Source organism: Globicephala melas, chromosome 1, assembly GCF_963455315.2.
Source record: "Globicephala melas chromosome 1, mGloMel1.2, whole genome shotgun sequence".
Taxonomy (NCBI): domain Eukaryota; kingdom Metazoa; phylum Chordata; class Mammalia; order Artiodactyla; family Delphinidae; genus Globicephala; species Globicephala melas.
Genome location: NC_083314.1, coordinates 83343329 through 83360778, shown reverse-complemented (window position 1 = coordinate 83360778; position 17450 = coordinate 83343329). Strand labels below are relative to the sequence as shown.

At 43.8% G+C, this 17450-nt stretch overlaps 1 protein-coding gene across 1 annotated transcript in view; it reads right to left on the bottom strand.

The window, feature by feature from the left end:
• Window positions 1-177: 177 nt before the first annotated feature.
• TBX15 (T-box transcription factor 15) overlaps window positions 178-17450 on the bottom strand; it is a 98484-nt gene continuing 81211 nt past the window's right edge. Inside the window, exons 7-8 of the mRNA XM_030869213.2 lie at window positions 10247-10344; window positions 178-962 (exon numbers count right to left, since the gene is read on the bottom strand). Coding sequence (XP_030725073.1) covers window positions 178-962; window positions 10247-10344 — 883 coding nt within the window. The remainder of the gene's footprint in view (window positions 963-10246; window positions 10345-17450) is intronic.

Below are 17450 nucleotides of genomic sequence, written 5' to 3'. Positions count from 1 at the left end.
TGGCTTAAATGTCTCTTGTTCTTGGGTATGTGCTTTCCTCCTCCAGTAAAAAAAAAATAATAATAATAATACACAGTTCCTGTTTTTCAAAGGCGTTGGGCTCCCAAAGAGGAGGATCTGCCCATGGAGACCCTGGGGCCTTGGCTGCTGTAGGCTCGGTGGTGCTAGGACTGGCCACTAGACCATGTGAACGGACATCTGGGAGGAGGAGCTTGGGACGGCCCCATACTGCCGGCCATCACAGGTGTTAGTCGCCTGCTGATTATTGGCTGAGGGGCTAATCATGTGCATGCCATGCTCCATCCCTGTAGGCAGGTACTGCCTCTCTCCAAAGGCCCCATTGGAAGGAGAAGAACAGAGTAAAGTGCTTTGAGAGGTGCTCAGTTTTTCTGGGCTTGCAGCTAGCCTTGGGGAAGTGGGGAAATTGTATCCATATAGATTATAAGGGTTGTGGAGAGAGAAGGCATTGTAGGAGCTCTGCTGCATGTGGCTGCCCCCAAACATGTGTGGTGATGAGGAGCTGGACGCTGCATTGCCTGCCTGCATGACATACTGAAACTGGGAAGTGGGGAAGGACCCCAGCTGGCCACCGTAGGCTTCCATCTTGCTGTTGCTAGGCAACGAGGAAGGAGTAGGTATTCCTGAGATCAGGGATGGAGTCCTCTGGGGCATGAAGGTTTCGGAGGGCTGAGGGGCTGAAGCAGTGCCACTCTGGAGCCTGTTGTAGCCACTGTCACTCAGCCCTGGGTAGCTCTGCAAGGCAGCCATGTTGCTTCGGGCACATGGTGGGTAATCAGAGAGGTTTAGGTTACACAGCTGGCTCTCTCGGCAGCCCACGTTGAAAGTGTTGGGGGCCAGATGAAATGTTGGAGGAGAACAGGATGGAGATAAAAGATGAGAAGAAGCTGAAGGGGATGGTGTCCCAGTGCTGGAGGTGGTTGGGGAAGTACCTGTGCTGCCTCCTGAAAAATAAACCATAAAGACCGTTGAGACATGAGAATCACCTGAAGGGCTTGTTAAAACACAGATCGCTGATTCTACCCCAGAGTTTCGACTTCTGTAGGTCTGGGACAGGGCCCGAGAATTTGCAACAAGTTCTCAGATGATACTGAGGCTGCTGGTCCAAGGACCACTCTTTGGCTAGAGGATGTCCAGGTCCCTTTTATCTCCTAAAATACCTGAATTTGTATTTGAGAGAGTTGTTCTTATAACCTGGGGATATTAAAACTGGGTTGGTGGCCGATGCACCAACAGACAAAGGGCCAGTTCAACCCAGTCTACTTCAAATGTGTTCTCAGGTAACTTAAGAAGGTCAAAAATGACCTTTCCACGTCTCCCCTTTACTGGGCTGGGGAGCAGCAGTGCTGCACCCACTTCCTGTCTCATCTACTGGAAGTTGAAGGCAGTGGTGAGTGTCAGGGTTACTGGACCTTTCCTGTGAATTCCAGAATGGGCAGCTACTTTGTCTTCCACAGGGAATCTCCCATGATGGAATTTCTCTATCAGCGCAAGGTTGGGACTTTCCCAGAATTGTTGAGCGCTGTGATTCTCAAGGAGCATCTTATCCTTTAGGTCACCCACAACTCATGCAGGGGGTCCTAGAACATGAGCTGCTATACAAGGGGAAAGGAACTTTTAAGTAGAAGGGAGCAGGAATAAGGTTTTTAACACTGAGAAAAAATGTGAATAAAATCATCAGGATTCCAGAAATATAGGGATACAAAGAAACCATCCACAGTGTACCAGGGAGGAAGGTCCAGGTGTGCAAGCTGAGAGGCAGATACCTCAAAGAGAAACCCAAAGCTAATTTTTAGCACAGGAAAAAAAAAACAAAAAGCCTTAGCCTACCTCCACAGATATCGTAGCAGTTTTGGCTGTAGAAATACAAATTTAGCTCTTGTTAATGGTTTTTTTCAGAGTTAAAGTTTTCACAAAGCCCAACCAATATCAGCTCTTGCTTGGTCAAAAGAATTTCCCCAATGAACTTCCCAGGTAGAACTGGATTTAGATCTAAACAGCTCCTGATTTCAGAATCATTTCAGGAAATTCTCCTTCTCTGTTTCTTGTTTATATCTTAAATTCCCTTAAGAGAAGTAAAAAGATTTTTATTCCACAAATTGAGATATGGCCAACATTGTAAATGCCGTTGGAGAAGTAAGGCAGCACTGACCATGGAAGGAAGGGCATCAAGCCTGATTCTAGGTTCTCTGGCCTCCAGCCAGCTCCTGACCACAGGCAAGGCAGGCCACGTCTTAAATCTCCTCATCTGTGAAACAAGGGCTCCAACTGATAGGATTCAATTTCTGTCCTTCTCAGAGTTTATGTCTGAGGATTAATTTCCGCTAAAGTGTGAATGGCCAGTAACAAGTACTTTCCGAGGAATCATTTAAGCACCAGGAAGTTCTTGAAGGGGAAAGCTAAGAAGGATGATGGAAAACACACTTCTTGTTTTTGTACCCCTGAGCAGCCTAGCCTACGGTGACTTAACGCGAAGCTCAGGGGTTCATTTTCTGCCAGCGTGGGGCTCCTCTCTGAGGCGTCCTCCACAGTTTCTCCCTCTTCCACCCTAAATGCCAGGCATGTCAGTGAAATAAGTGCTACGGCACAAATAGAGAAACTCAACTCCAGCTGTAAAGAGATTTGTGTTTTATGGGATGTGTATCTAGTCTCCTCTCTTTGAAAGTCCATCCTTGCCCTCCCAGATCTGGTGTTTATGTGGTCCTGGAGGAGACCCCCTGTTCAGCACGCTGTACCGTCCCGTGATAGGTATGCTCCATCAGGCCCGAGCCCTAGCCCTGCAGCAGGAAGTGCAAGATGGAGCAGATGACTTTTTACAACCCTAAATGGTTTTCTCGGATGGCCCAAGATGGAACGAATGGTACTGATTTAAGGCCTCAATTGGTTTCACTAGAAAAAAATAAGACGGGAACTATTAACAAGTTACAGGGATTTCTGCTGAGCAGATGAGAGGCACATGTTAAAAAGTTTGTAGTCAGCTTGCTTTGGCTTTCAAATGACACTCACTGGAAATGAGACTTGGTAGCCTGCTGAGCTTCACGGGGAGAGAGTGCCCATACGAGCTAGTGTTTGAAGAGGGAGAGCAAGCCTGCCCAGGAGAAGGTCACATGGCTTCCATTCCCTTTGAAGAAGTGCTCTTGTGCACGTAAAATACTCAGTACAGATAACAGCCGTTTTTCAAAGTCCACACAGAGAGAGAAACTATGGCACTCGTTTATGCAGAGAAGCAAACCGAGATACTGAGAAGTCTTTACTCTCTTACGATCTAACAGCTTGTCAGCTGTTAAACAAGATTGGGCGTGCCGGCCAAGTGCTAAATAAGCAGAAGGAGGCAGGCTGCCCTCCCTGTGCATTTCAACACAGCTGTGTAGAGGCCTCTCGTCCTAGAAGAGCCAGGGCCGAGCGGGAGGCCAGGCCACTCTGATACAGAGGGGTCAGAGCTGCCTCTCAAAGGAAAGCAGGCCTCCCTTTCCTGCGTGGCCTTCTCTTCTTTCCCTTATTCCCCTCTGTGCTCACTGGGTCCGGAAGGCTCTACGAGTCTTGATTTAAACTTCATTAAATGGATGACTGTGGACTACAGAGTCAGACAAGCCCAGTACTAATCCCAGCTGTCTTACTGATTACGGAACCTTAGCAAGTGAGCCTCTCCAAATAAATGGAATTTTGAATATTGACCTTGTAAGTATGTATTGAGAATCAGATGAAATAATACAGATTACAAAGTGCACACGGGCATAAAAATGTGTTTCCTTTTCTTTTCTCTTCTATCAGTGAAGAAGAAGTGAAGGAAGGGGAAAGGCATCTTAGGGCATTTGGGTCCTAATGGGGATGGCTGTGGGGTGTTGGCCTCTGTCCACGGAGATGAGCATCTCAGCCTCTCCACACTCTGGGCAGCATCATGTCACAGCCAACTGCCTGGTTGTAACAGGCTACAGGAGCCTTCAGAACTGTGAATGATGGAGAACTGGACACCCACCGGGCCCATATCCCCAAGGCTAATCCAACTCTGTTTCCTCTCCAAACTATCGGCCCCTGCCCCCTCACTCCCCACCTGGGATGGAAATCAGATGCCCCATGTCTCCACCTCTTCTCAGATCAGATCAAGCAAAGTGGAATTGAACACAGACAGGTAGGTTGGTGTCTTCCCCACTATCCTCAGAGGTCTTAATCCACATCTGAGAGGTGACTAAAATGTAATGCTCTAAGTAGCTGAAAACTCTCTGGCCTCTCAGGACCCATCCTCCACCACCGCACTTCCCTGCATCCTATTTTACCCATGGCCCAAAGTGAGAAGGTACCCGAAATTCGTACTCAACATTAACTTGCTCCAATATCCAAAGCTAACAGTCAAAGTGACCAAAAGGAATACATGTTTAGCAGCGATTCCATACAAGGGCAATAACCTAGAATAGACTTGTGTACCATGAAGACAAATTAAATGTGACCATGAAAATCCTGAATACCAAACCTGCTGACTTTTGCATCTTTAGATTGATCACTTCCAGACTGTAACATGGAGGCTTTCACGTACAGTTCCCTTTTGGGTTTATTTTGTTGTGCTTTCCGCCCCCTCACCAAAAAAAAAAAAAAAAAATCGAAACACAGTGAAACACAACCCCATCTGGGCTAGCGAAGTATAAATCTCTGTGTAATTGCTCGGTGCCACGAACCACACTCTTCTGTCATAGAACTTGATGGCATCTGTCCCTGAGGAGTGCTGATTCACTGTGTGTCCTTGAGTAGCCTTCTTCAAGGCTTTCAAACAGGTAAGAGGTGATATGTCAGCACCCTATGGACCGATCCCAGGGAATAAACCCAGAGGCCATAAAGTTTAATGATCAGAACCCAGTTCATCCCAACTAAGGAATTCCCCTTCGTTGAAATAAGTGCCCTTCTCAAAATGCAAATGTGAAACATTATAGTGCTAATGGGAATTGCGTGCTTTCAATCCTAGAAAGATTCCTAGTGCATCCTTCTCCTAAAACTTAAAGATATGCATAGATCCAAACCTCTTCCCTTTAGAATAGCTTTTAATATATTCACCCGTTCTCATTTTTCACATGGGTTCTCTGGGTTCTGAGTCTCTCTGCTTTTTCAATGGCCCTATTTCACACCTATCACATTCCCTAGGTGGAATACCCCCCACTTTTTCACTTTCCATTAACTTGCTTGTTTTCTCTGCTACTTGTTTTACTGCCTTTCCTGCTGCGGTTTACATCTGTTGTTATTGTCATTTAGAACTAATCTGCCTCTCTCCTGGCAACAGTACCATTTTCCCACTGAGAGACACCCCCTTTCCCACTCTTACCCCTTCACCTGTACCTCCAGGGAAGGCATGTGACGCACGCCTGGACAATCTAAGCATCCCCACACCCTGCCACAGTAATTAATTCAATGGTATCCCAATTAGAGTCAGTGAGATTCAGTGAGATTGTGCTGGAAATCTTGAGAGAGAGGCACATGACCCTTGCCGTCCGATTTAAGCCTAAAAAGATGCAGGTGCCAGGGATGCTGGTAGCTATGTCACCACCCTGGGGAGCCCGAGAATGAAGTCAGGTGAGAGATGATAATGGCTTGGAGTGGGGTGGTAGCAAGGGAGACTAGAGACGTGGGCAGAATCAAGAACCTGGTAAAGGTTGGATATGGTGGGTAAGGCGGGAGGCAACTGTCTAAGGTGATTAATGGATAGTGGCGTCCTTCCCCCAGGAGAGGGCGCCAAGTCTGTGAGGTAAATCATGGACTCCATTTTGGACGCATTGAGCATAAGGGACTTCGGGCCCAAATAGAATATGTAACCAATAACCATTTGCCTTAATAGACTGAATTGAGATACTCTCCCCTCCTTGTCAAGACCTCCTCACAGGCATTATTGCTTGTCTCAGGGATAAACGAGATCAGCATAAGTTGGCTACCTTTGAAACATTATAATGATCACACAGTAGTTCAAAGACTCCATTCCCAATCTTTTTACTACTATGAATTTGCTCAGTATTTGCTATCTTTCACTGACCAACCTCTAATTAACACAAATCAAATTGATGAAAATCCCAACACCAACAGAGACCTTCAGGATCCTAATTTTTAACTGCCTGACAAACATTGAAAGACGCAAAGGTGTTGAAATCTAGTGACGTCTACCACCAGTTGAGAAGGGAGACCTTCTGTAAATGGCAGGTCTCCTTCTATCCACAGATGGAGACGTATGATCCGCTTTGGTGTTCTGGTCCAGGATGGCTCTTTTTCTCACAACAGTTGTCAGATCACTTGGAAATGCCACCCACAAAAACTCTCTCAGTTTTGGTTATGCAAATAGCTCCATTGTATGTGTATATATATATATATATATATATATATATATATCATCAGAACAACCTCACAGCAACATCAGGATATCATCAGAACAGCAGGATTGAACTTGGCTCTTATTTCTTTTTACGTCTTCGTCTGTGTCACCTCACTCCACTTCTGCCAACATAACTTACTTGTTTAGTTCATTTTGTCCTGCCACAAGGAGTGTTCAGGAAAAAGCCATTCCTGAAATATAATTCCTATCTCCAGACTCTCCGACAGTATAAACTCCTTGCTGATTCTAAATGAAGATGTCTGAAAATAAAACCATACCCTTGACTTCATAAAAATGAAATATGGACCTACTATTTAGAGTTCACAGTCAATTGCTGACACTAAGCCATCAATTGGATGAGTGAGCTAATTGTGTGTGTGCGTGTGTGTGTGTGTTAGTAAAAAGGAAGAAGGTGTGGTGGAAAGGAAAGTGCCCAGTAAGGCAGGAGGTCCTCTTTGGAGTTCTCAACTTAGTTCTGTCACCACTTAACTGCAGACATGTTACTAGGCTGCTCTACGCCTCAGTTTACTTTTGTGTTAAAGGCAGAGGATAATGAATCCCATGCATTCTTCTCCATCAGAAGGATGCTTTATAGAGCATCCATTCAATATGTTTTTGAAAATAGAAGGATTTGGACTTTTTTAAAACCATGGCTAATTCACCTAAGCACATTCCTTGAAATTTTATCAACAGATGGGTCTCAATGAAAGAGAAATTACAATGACAGCAAAGGCAAGAGGGGAAAAGCACCCTGAACTTCACTCAAGCAGAATGGCTGATCCAGTGTCCAGTAGCAGTAACAGCACAAAACTGTCCCAAGGCCACGTGTTTGACATCCAGATATTCATGTGCTTGAAGCAATGAGGTAATGTGGACACCTGGGTGGGTTGGTCACTTTGGATCTTCGGTTTGGTGCCAACACTGCCAATACTCTCTTCACCAAAAGGGAGTTACTACAAAATCAGTCTGCCACTGAAGCTTCCACTAGACGCTCACCACTCTTTACGTCTTCTAAGACACAAAACAGTTCAACACAGATGGCTGTGTCTCTTTTCTTCATTTTATGACTGATACTGTCCAGAGGTACTGGAACACTCAGTTTTTAAAGGAAGAGGGAATGCGTATTGTTACTTTTACATCCTTTGCTAACGTCAAGAAACCAAGCCACATATTTTTTAATAATGAGAATCTGGATCAAGTTCAGTGTATAGTTCAAAAATATATTCCAATTAAACTATTTAATAGAGTCTTGGCTTTTCCTCTAGCCCCATTTCACCACCATATGTATCCAATAATTCCACACTCATTTCCCCCCATCAGCATAAAAAGGGACTCAGTGAATAAGAGTGACATTTTGGTCTGAAAGTTCAGTGTCTCTTAAACCATTGTTTCCCACATGTCAATAATAAGTCTTCAGATCAATAAATTTTCAATAGAAGCACCATGAAACCTGCTATGCTGTACACCTTAGCAACGCAGGCTCCCCTGCAGCTTCCCCATGCATGCACCTGCCCAGTGGGTCCACATGCTGGTGAAATGCAGGTAGCCATCCACAACTATCACTCCACATCTGTATCCACGCACATTTCAGGTGGCTGTGCTCCAAGATTTAATCAGATAGTGACCCTGCCTACCTGAGCCACAGTGCCACCAAGTGACCTCATTCATTGTTCATTAAGTACTTCCTGGGTTCCGGGCCCTGGAGTAGATTTTGGGGACACAGCAGTGAACACAATGTCGCCACCAATGCTTGCTCTCAGGAACTGGCAATATCCCTGCCCACCGTCTCGTACCAGCCTCTGTGATACAAACTCCTGCTTAGCTAGAGCTTGGAAAGCCAACACATCAAGCAAAGGCAGATGAGCAAGAAGCCACCTCAGAAATAAATAGGGTCAAGTAAGTGTCTTTGCATGACACATTTTCATTTATAAAGCATGTTTATATATTAAATATATTAAATGCATTTACAAATGCATATATTGGGGCTTCCCTGGTGGCGCAGTGGTTGAGAGTCCGCCTGCCGATGCAGGGGACATGGGTTCGTGCCCCGGTCCGGGAGGATCCCACATGCCGCGGAGCAGCTGGGCCCATGAGCCATGGCCGCTGAGCCTGCGCGTCCGGAGCCTGAGCTCCGCAGCGGGAGAGGCCACAACAGTGAGAGGCCCGCGTACCGCAAATAATAATAATAATAATAATAAATGCATATATTAAATAAAGCATGTTATATATTAAATTCTTCACAAAAAAGAATCATCCCTCTTTGGGGTGAGGAAATGGACTCAAGAGTAGAAGTAACTCGCCAAGGGTACATAGAGGGTTAGTGGCCATCAAAGACGAAGGCCCAGATTTCCTGACTTCCATAAACCTCTGCCCTCTTAAGGGCCACGAGGGCATCAAAGCCACAGTGACACCCTGAATACATATGGACCCTGCTTCTATGACAGCATTATGAGGAGCAAGTCGCTTCATACGAAGGGCTTCCATTTCTCCTCCACTTATTAAAAAAAGAGATGGAAATTCTGGATCACTTGCCTCCCCGGATCCCTGTGAAGATGTATGGTCTAATCATGTTTTGAATAATTATTCATCAGAACAGCAATAGTTCCTGTCCCTGGTGCATTTTCTTCTCAGTTACATAAGGGGAATGAAGACAGTGATGATGTTGATGATGACAATGACAGTCAGCATGTACTGAGGGCTTACTATGTTTTTAAATGCATTATCTCATTTAATCCTCACAAGAATTTTATTATATCCTCCCACTATACAGATGAGAAAACTAAATGTCAGAAAGGATGAGGGACTTGGCCAAGGTCACCAAGCTAGGCCAGAACAGTGATAAGAGCCTAACCCAAGTTGCCTCACTCCAGAGCCGCTGCTTTAATCACCATCTCCATCTTAAAACCCTGAGGGAGTTCAGTAATTTAGGTTACAAAACCTAATTTAGTGTGCAAACTGCTAGAACCTCCCTGAGAAGGGAATATACTATAATGTGTTATCAAGTCCCAGAAGGGGCTCCTACATCACAAAGCCCCAAATTCAAAAACTAGGACTCTATTAATGGCAATCATTTGACAGAACAGAAGGAGCTCCATCTGTAATTTTGATCCCTGTCACTTTGGGGCAAGAGGAGGGTGGAGAGGAAAACTCACAAAGTGTCTGACATTTTGGGAAGCTTTCACCTGGGTACCCAGGTGTATGGGTGCTGCGCCTTGGGAGAGCCAGTGGTTAGACTGAGAAAGGGAGTTGAAATCCGCCCATGAGCCATCTGTACACACGGCCACAGGCTTCCCAACCTGAGCTGCGAGAGAAGGGAGATTAGAAACTGGATGAAAAGCACAAAGCGATGGAAGGAAAAAGTCCACCTCGCCCATGCCCTTGAGATGGGTGTGGCTCCACGTCAGCAAAAAAGGAGAGAGCACAAGTTACAAGATTCAGAGGGGCTTGCGGCAGCTCCCTCCCCACTGTCAGACCTGAGCGACTTATCCCCATTGTCGGGAGCTAAGTTGTTTCTCATCTACAAACTAGAATAAGAAAACCGATGAGGCTGCCATGAGTAATAAATGAAATTATTATGAAGATCTCCAAATCCCAAGGGCTACATGAACGCTTAGTGACAGAAATAATCATTTCACCACCATTACGTAACCTTGCTTTGGGAAGGGAGAGAGAATTTGGGGTGCCAGGTGAAACACTGCCTCTGAAACCTGCTTATTTGCACAAGTGGTGATGCCTTGGTTATTTACGGAGCTACCTAGTTCTCTTCATTCCAGGAGAGTCGGTGTAACTCGTGGCTTGGCTTGGGGCCAGATGTGCTATATTCAGTTCAGCTCCCATTCCCTCCCCAGCGCTGCCTCTAAGCAGAGGCCTTGCCCAGGGCTTTACCTTGCTGCTTCTGCATGGTGGTGAAATCTTCAAAGGTGAGCGTGCGCACAGGGGGTCTCCAGAATGCATAAGTCTCCATGATGGCTTCCAGTCCGGTTCTACACAGAGAAAAGCCAGCAAAGGAAGTTGTAAATAATCCCAGGAAATGCATGGACTTTAAAAAAAAAAATCCTTAAGTGGTTTGTCTGAGAAGCGGTATATGCACAGGCACTGAGAGATACCACCACCAGGGTAAATCAGTCTGGAAGAGCACAGGTACAGATGCCGCTGGATTGCAAGAAAAAGAAGAAATTAACCCAATTCAGATTATCTGCAAGCAAGTCAGAGCTATGACGGAATTTCACTTCAACCTTTCTTCAGAGAAGGTTTGGTCTGCTTGAAAAAAAATGTTAAGTGTGTTAAAGGTCAAGGTCACTGGTAGCATGAATAGAGTTGAGCAGAGACTAGCACTGACCATTTCTCTAGCACAGGATGCTGTGATCATCATTACCACAACACACTGACACAGCCTGTCCCGGAGTCAACTCCACCACCGGGTATGTGGAGTCCATGAAACTGTCATACTGCTGCGCCTTGAAAGGCTTCTTAAATCCTCTTAAACAGAGACAAGCACCGTAATAGGAATAGGAGAGGTAAGCACTCAAATATACTTGAGTTTCTGCTGCAACAAGAAATACCTACCTGAGGGCACAAAGAGGGTTTGGTCCCAGAAACTAGACCTCAAACAAAAAGACCAATACATTTCTGCAAATGTTTATCTGTATTTCGTCATATAATAACCAAACTGGTCTTTGAGAGTCATGTACTTGGGACTTTAGGAAACATCCCGTATTTTACCCATGTATTACTTTAAGGCTTCTGTTTCATTGACACTAGAAATCCCATTAATTGAACTATGTGCACACTGCCTAATTTATCCTTCAATAAATTCTCTCTATCATATATATGTATATATATATATGAGATGTTGACGAACAGTGTTTTAACATAATTATCCAGGCTATCTGGATTATCTTAGACATATTCTTGCTGATACTCGGTATCCTCAAAACAGAATATTGGCTGGTGCCTTGTTTGAAGCTTTGAACACAGCTTCTGATTATTGCCTCCTCTTTAAAACTAACTGCTTCACTTCTAGCTAAGTGGAAAGAGGGGAAGTTAGGGTGGAGGAAGGTAGGACAAGGAGGGTGGAGAAGAGTAGGTGGCATAAGTCCTTTCATTGCAAAGTTGCTGGAAAGTAACATGGTGTCCCTTCCTGGAAAAGACAAGCTTTCCCTCTTGAGATGAAACTTATGCTGCCTGTTCTTCTCCCTAGGTAATACATTTCCAGCATTCTCCTCAGTCTGGCACAGCAAGAATAAAGTGAGAAGCTTTACTTTAAGTGAGAACAAATAGCCCTTCCTTATAAATGACTATAAGGTCCCCTGAGGTTCTTCTGTGATGAGCTGCTGATACACTGATTGGCTCTTTGTGTTGGAAAATTTCCTCTCTGAACTGGCCTTACTTGCACAGTTAACTTTCTAACGTCTCCCCTGGAATCTTGGAGGCTTTAAATACACCAATGTTGGCAAATTAAACTCTGTATTTTTAGAAGAGGTTGAGAGGAGAGGGTGTTGCATGGTGTTTATTAGCTGTTAATCTGTTAAAAGTAGGAATAGAAGACATTTCCACATAGTCACCCTGCATTAACGCTGAATGCAGTACATGAAACTACTTGTGGGAAGAAAGAGTCCAGGCAATTAGGGAGCTCAGAATAATAAGAGGATAGGCAGATAAAGCCATGCTGAGCCTTGATGGATATAAAAAATAGATAGGCCAGGCTTAGCTCTTACTGCCCTGTTTTGGAATGTTGGGGGCTCACCAGAACATCTTAGGATTCCCTTTAATGGCACGGGAGGCTCACTGCAAATGGCAAGGTCTCTATTGTTCCACCTCCTATTCCATTCTTTCCAGCAACATGTACCAGTGATGAGGACAAAATATTAGCTCAAGGACAAAGAACAGTCCTTTCTCATTTCATAATAAAGTGATAGAAGACTGTGAGGTAGCTATAATACACCGATATACTTCCAATGTTATATTTATTAAGGGAATAAAAAATCAATGTTGATTTTATTTTCATAACAGGCAAAAAGACTATGGCAAAGGTATTAATAATTTTATTTAAGTAGTCAACGCTGTATAGGATAGCGACCATTTATCCAAATCTAATGATACCATCTTAGATGGAGAGTTATCCAGCCTCTGTTTGAGTATTTCCCAAGGAAAATATTTTGTTTGGGGACAGATCTGTTAGAAAGTTTTCTTTGACCTTGTTTGCTGAAGTATCTGAAGTAACTATTTCCCTCTGGTTCCATTACCAACGGGTAAATGGTAAGAGTGCCAAACACTTTCCACATCCTCATCAGGAAGACCTTCCTTAACTGTTAAGAACACAATGTGTGACACACCACATATGGACACACCCATGGTCCATCCAGTCCAGGTGTCTTCACAAGAAGGGTCTTTTTGGTGATGAAGTTGGGTGAGGGAGATGACTACCAAAATCTAATGGCTAAGTCCACACATTCCTTATCATACTTTACTAATCTGTTGTGGATCTATCTTTCATAGATTCATCCTGGACCTTACTGAATCTATTTATATATTCAGGGTGGATCTCTTCTTTAGGGAATTAATCCTATTTGTTTACTATATGCCACATCTTATTTGTCCTCAAACTCCATTAAGCTTCCTTGGATAGATCTAATTGTTCAGTAGTACTAATTCTATTTATCAGGATTGGGTGGAGTGCCACAGCAAGACAAGTATTAGCTAATTCACTCTCCACAAGGTTTTCCACCTCCCAGTACTTAGCACAATGCCTATTACCTGACAAGGCTTCAATTGATAGGCATTAAATTAATAAGTAAAGGAATTATTTGTATTACTATTTTTATTTATTTAATATTTATTACTATTTTTATTACTGAATCACAATTTCCTGAACTTTAACCAGCAATCATTTCTTCTAAGCCTAAATCTTAGGAAAACAACTTGATATCAAATCAAGAATCTGGGGCTTCCCTGGTGGCGCAGTGGTTGAGAGTCCGCCTGCCAATGCAGGGGACGCGGGTTCGTGCCCCGGTCCGGGAAGATCCCACATGCCGCGGAGCAGCTGCGCCCGTGAGCCATGGCCGCTGAGCCTGTGCGTCCGGAGCCTGTGCTCCGCAATGGGAGAGGCCACAGCAGTGAGAGGCCCGCGTACCGCCAAAAAAAAAAAAAAAAAGAATCTGAAGACAGAGAGAGTCCTCTAGAACTGGTGACTTGGGAATTGCTTCTACGTATAGCTATTTGTGCCTTTCTTGACTCAGGTCCCAGAGAGGTTTCAGTTTTCCTTTGGTTTCTTCTTTTCTGGTCATGGGATTTCTGACCTTCAACAGAGTCTGAGTTCCCTAGCAGAGGACAGTCATTTATACTCTCATCTTCTCTTATAAGAATCCTTGCCAACCACCTGTTGACATCTTCAGCCACTTGGATGTCTATTCAAAGTTTATACTGAGCAACACGTTGTTTACTTATTCATCATCACTGTATCCCAGTTTTATAAAACTTTATCTCAAGGTTCTTAAAAGTGAATTCATTGTCTAACAGATAAAAAAAAGTGGTGTTAGGTAACCACATGTCATTAACATATTCCACATGGTGGGCCTCTCCGGGTCTGCTGAACACCAGAGACCTGATGTCATCTCTTAAGTTTCCAATCAAAGATGATCAAATTGGCAAGTGTCCCCCTCTTGCTTACTTTCCCCTGTTTGCTCCAGTGACAACAGAGACCATATCCAAACCCCCTTTGTTAAGTCATTTGGCTGTAATCACCTCTCTGATTTCCAGGCCTCTTCTCTTTAGACTTTTCAGTCTGCTCACTGGCCAAACCAACAGAATGTACTGAAGAGGAGAGAGAAAAGGAAGGAAAGGAAGCAAGCCAAAGAGGTCTTTTGCAAATTGATGATGCCTCGAGATCAACTGATTTGGAAAAATAGCCAAAGTGCAAAGAAATATTCTTCCAACCTTCTCATTCAAAAAAAAAAAAAAAAAAAAAAAAAAGCTGGGACCATCCTTTTGAAGTTCAGCAAACATATGATAATTATAACAATTACAACTACATTCATGAACCTGTTAGGTAACACACCAATGCATAGTTTCTGCTTTTTATTTCTCTTGAGATAGAAAATTATTTTTTATGTTTCTTTCATTTATTTTCTTTGTAATTCTGACATCTGACTCTCTTTGCTGGTGATACCGTTAACAACAGGAACCTACGCTAGGGATTGATAAGATCACTGGTTATCTCTCAATAGAAGACAGTCAAGGACTAAAGGAAGTCTACTGAGATGGGGTCTTGAAGTCAAAAAGGGGTTATCCAATCAGGAAAACAATTATGTGCTAGGTTCAAGAGATATAAAGGCAAAAAAGACACAGGGTGTTTACCCTTAAGGAGAATCCTGCTCAACAAAAAGATAACAACATGTAAATGACTAATTTCTGAACTGTGTGATAGATGCTACACTGGAGATGTGTAGACAATGCCATGAGGCACTGAGCAAGATGTACTGAATATACCTGGAAAACTCAAGGGGGATTCCATAAAAGACCAGTTGTTTAAGGTTAATGTTACAGGGCACTCAGTAGTTTTCCACACAGACAAGAGGCAGAAAGAGCTTTCTTAGTAGAGTTAATAGTATATGCAAAGACGTGGAGGTATGGAAGAGAAGCCATGTTCTAGGAACTGAAAATAGTTCAGGGTGACTGGAGCTCCAGGTGTGAGATGGGGGCCGGGGGTGGGGGGAGGCAGGCGGACACCATGGGTATTTATTCCACGTGAGGCGCTTGGATTGTATCCCATGGGCGATACTATGCCCCTGAACTCCTTTTCTTTCTCCTCCTGTTCCAACATTTGAAAAGACACAACACCAGAATATACTGTTCTTTCAAATCTAATCACCATGTGGCAACTTTCTAATCCTTTTCCTTAGACTGTCATTGGTCCACTGAGGTTAGGTCAAACCTTCCACACATCCCTCTCCTTCACTGGATCTGGAATTCGCTCCGATCTTTAGATTCCTCAGGGTTTTTATTGTCCAGAGATATTCTTAAAGACCTCCCAGTGGAGGTCTGCAAACTGGCAAAAGAGCCATCAATTCAAAACTTGGCTTTAGATGTACAATAAATATATCTACCTGATGAACTGGATGTCACTATGTGCTTTACAATGGTTTGGACGAACACGTGTCCAATGGACAGATGACTGGAGTTGAGTTAAAACTGTTCCTTGCCCAGTGATTCCCAACTTGGGAATCCTGTCCCCACTTGGAGTCTGAATAGGTAGCGATGGTGGTCCATAAGGAGTTTTCGCTGCCTCAAGAAGTACGAGAAAAATCCTTGATAACACAAAGCAGGCTGCCTAAAACATTAAGTTTCTTTGCATTTGACTGGCATGGTCTCACTTTAACTTAGTAATACTAAATCACACAAGGGGCAGATTAGCATAGTGGTTAAGAGCACAAGGTCAGGAGCCAGACTGCCTGGGTTCCAACTGCAACCCTGCCGCTTACTAGTGCAGTGTTGCCTAGTTGTATAACCCTTTCACGCCTAAAGTCTCCCTACCTGTAAAATGGGGATAATGATATTATCCCCTCCTAATTGTAACTTAATAAATGCATATTGGTTAAAGACAAAATATTTCAAAACAAGAGAGAAAATACAATGAAAGCGTGAGGACCATTGGTCTAACTCAAGTAAAAGAAATCCCGCCATCTGCTCAGATTGTGATCTGTAACACGAGAAAACACTTTTCCTTCACTGGGATTCAAAGCTGTGTCAGCCCCCTGGCTCTGGATTGAATGTGGAAGGACCTCTATGTTACCTAATTTCATTTCTCATTCTCTCCTCTAAAAACAAAAAAACGTGTCCCTCAAGCCTCTTTAGGCCTCATTATCTTGCAGATATTTCAGATTCCAATATGTTAGCCATTAAACAGACGTCTATCTGTTAGATGACACCATCCCTGGGCAAGAGCCATAGATAATAAAACAACTGCCAACTTTCTCTGGCAAACCCACATGGCCAAGAGGACAATGGTGGAAAAGATTCATGACAGAGGAGGGAGAACAAATAACAAGGCAGAGAAAAATGTTAAATACTGGTTGAAAGACCGTAAGCCAGGGGACATGAAAAACAACTAATGCCTGGATGAATAGGAGGAGTCTGGCAGGATGCTGCTGCCGGAGTCCAGTATGGAGCCAGCTACCTTGAACTGCAGATGCGGCAAGGCCTGCAGGGGAGTCCAGCACTGATTACTTCCATAGATCTGCCGAATAGCACCCATGCCAGGGATAACAAGAGTATACACAGTCTACAGGGGCTAGTGAGACTGCCAGGAATGAGCAGGATGAGATTGGCTGGAAAAATACAGCCAATGGCTCTAGGGAGAACAAATGAAAATAGAGAAATTGAAAGTGAGAGAGAGAGTTGGAAAGTTGTGCTGGTTGAAGGAAAGCGAGTGGTCAGCTCCTTGGCTCTAAGCTTGCCTTCAGGAGTGAGTGGGAAATGGAGGTGGACAAGGGCAAGCTATGCCTATCAGAGGAGTGAGACCTCATTCTCTGGATGTTGTCACTGGCTGGCTTTGCAAATTCTAAAAGGTAATACCTCACTGTACTCAGTCTTACCGTCAGTAAATGGGAAACGCTTTACCGATACCGATCAACTCAGAGGTAAAAATAGAAAACTTGGACCACAGATACTAAATGAAATGATTCTTACTATTATTTGTATGCGTATGATTTGATGCCTAGAAATAAATTTACAAGGTTGAACTATATGAAATTGCTAATATCTTCCTATTTTTGACCTACAACTAAGGAAATTTTGTATGTTCAGCTTAATAGCTAGATAAGGGTGTAGACAAGATTTGAGACACTTAGTTATACTAGAGAAATCTACCAACAGATTGATACTAGAGACCCACCCTGTACCTTGACTCCCAGAGAAAAGTTGTTTCTTTTGGATCTAAGCAAGGATGATCCGGCCCTGGGGCTAATCTTTTTTCCTCTTCCCTCCTGTTACCTTTCAGCACTCTAATTCCTCATCTCACAGTCCTCTTTCTGTCTGCATACTTGTCTTTGTGGGGTGTTGTGAGGAGGGGCTGGACCTTGACAGGAGTTCC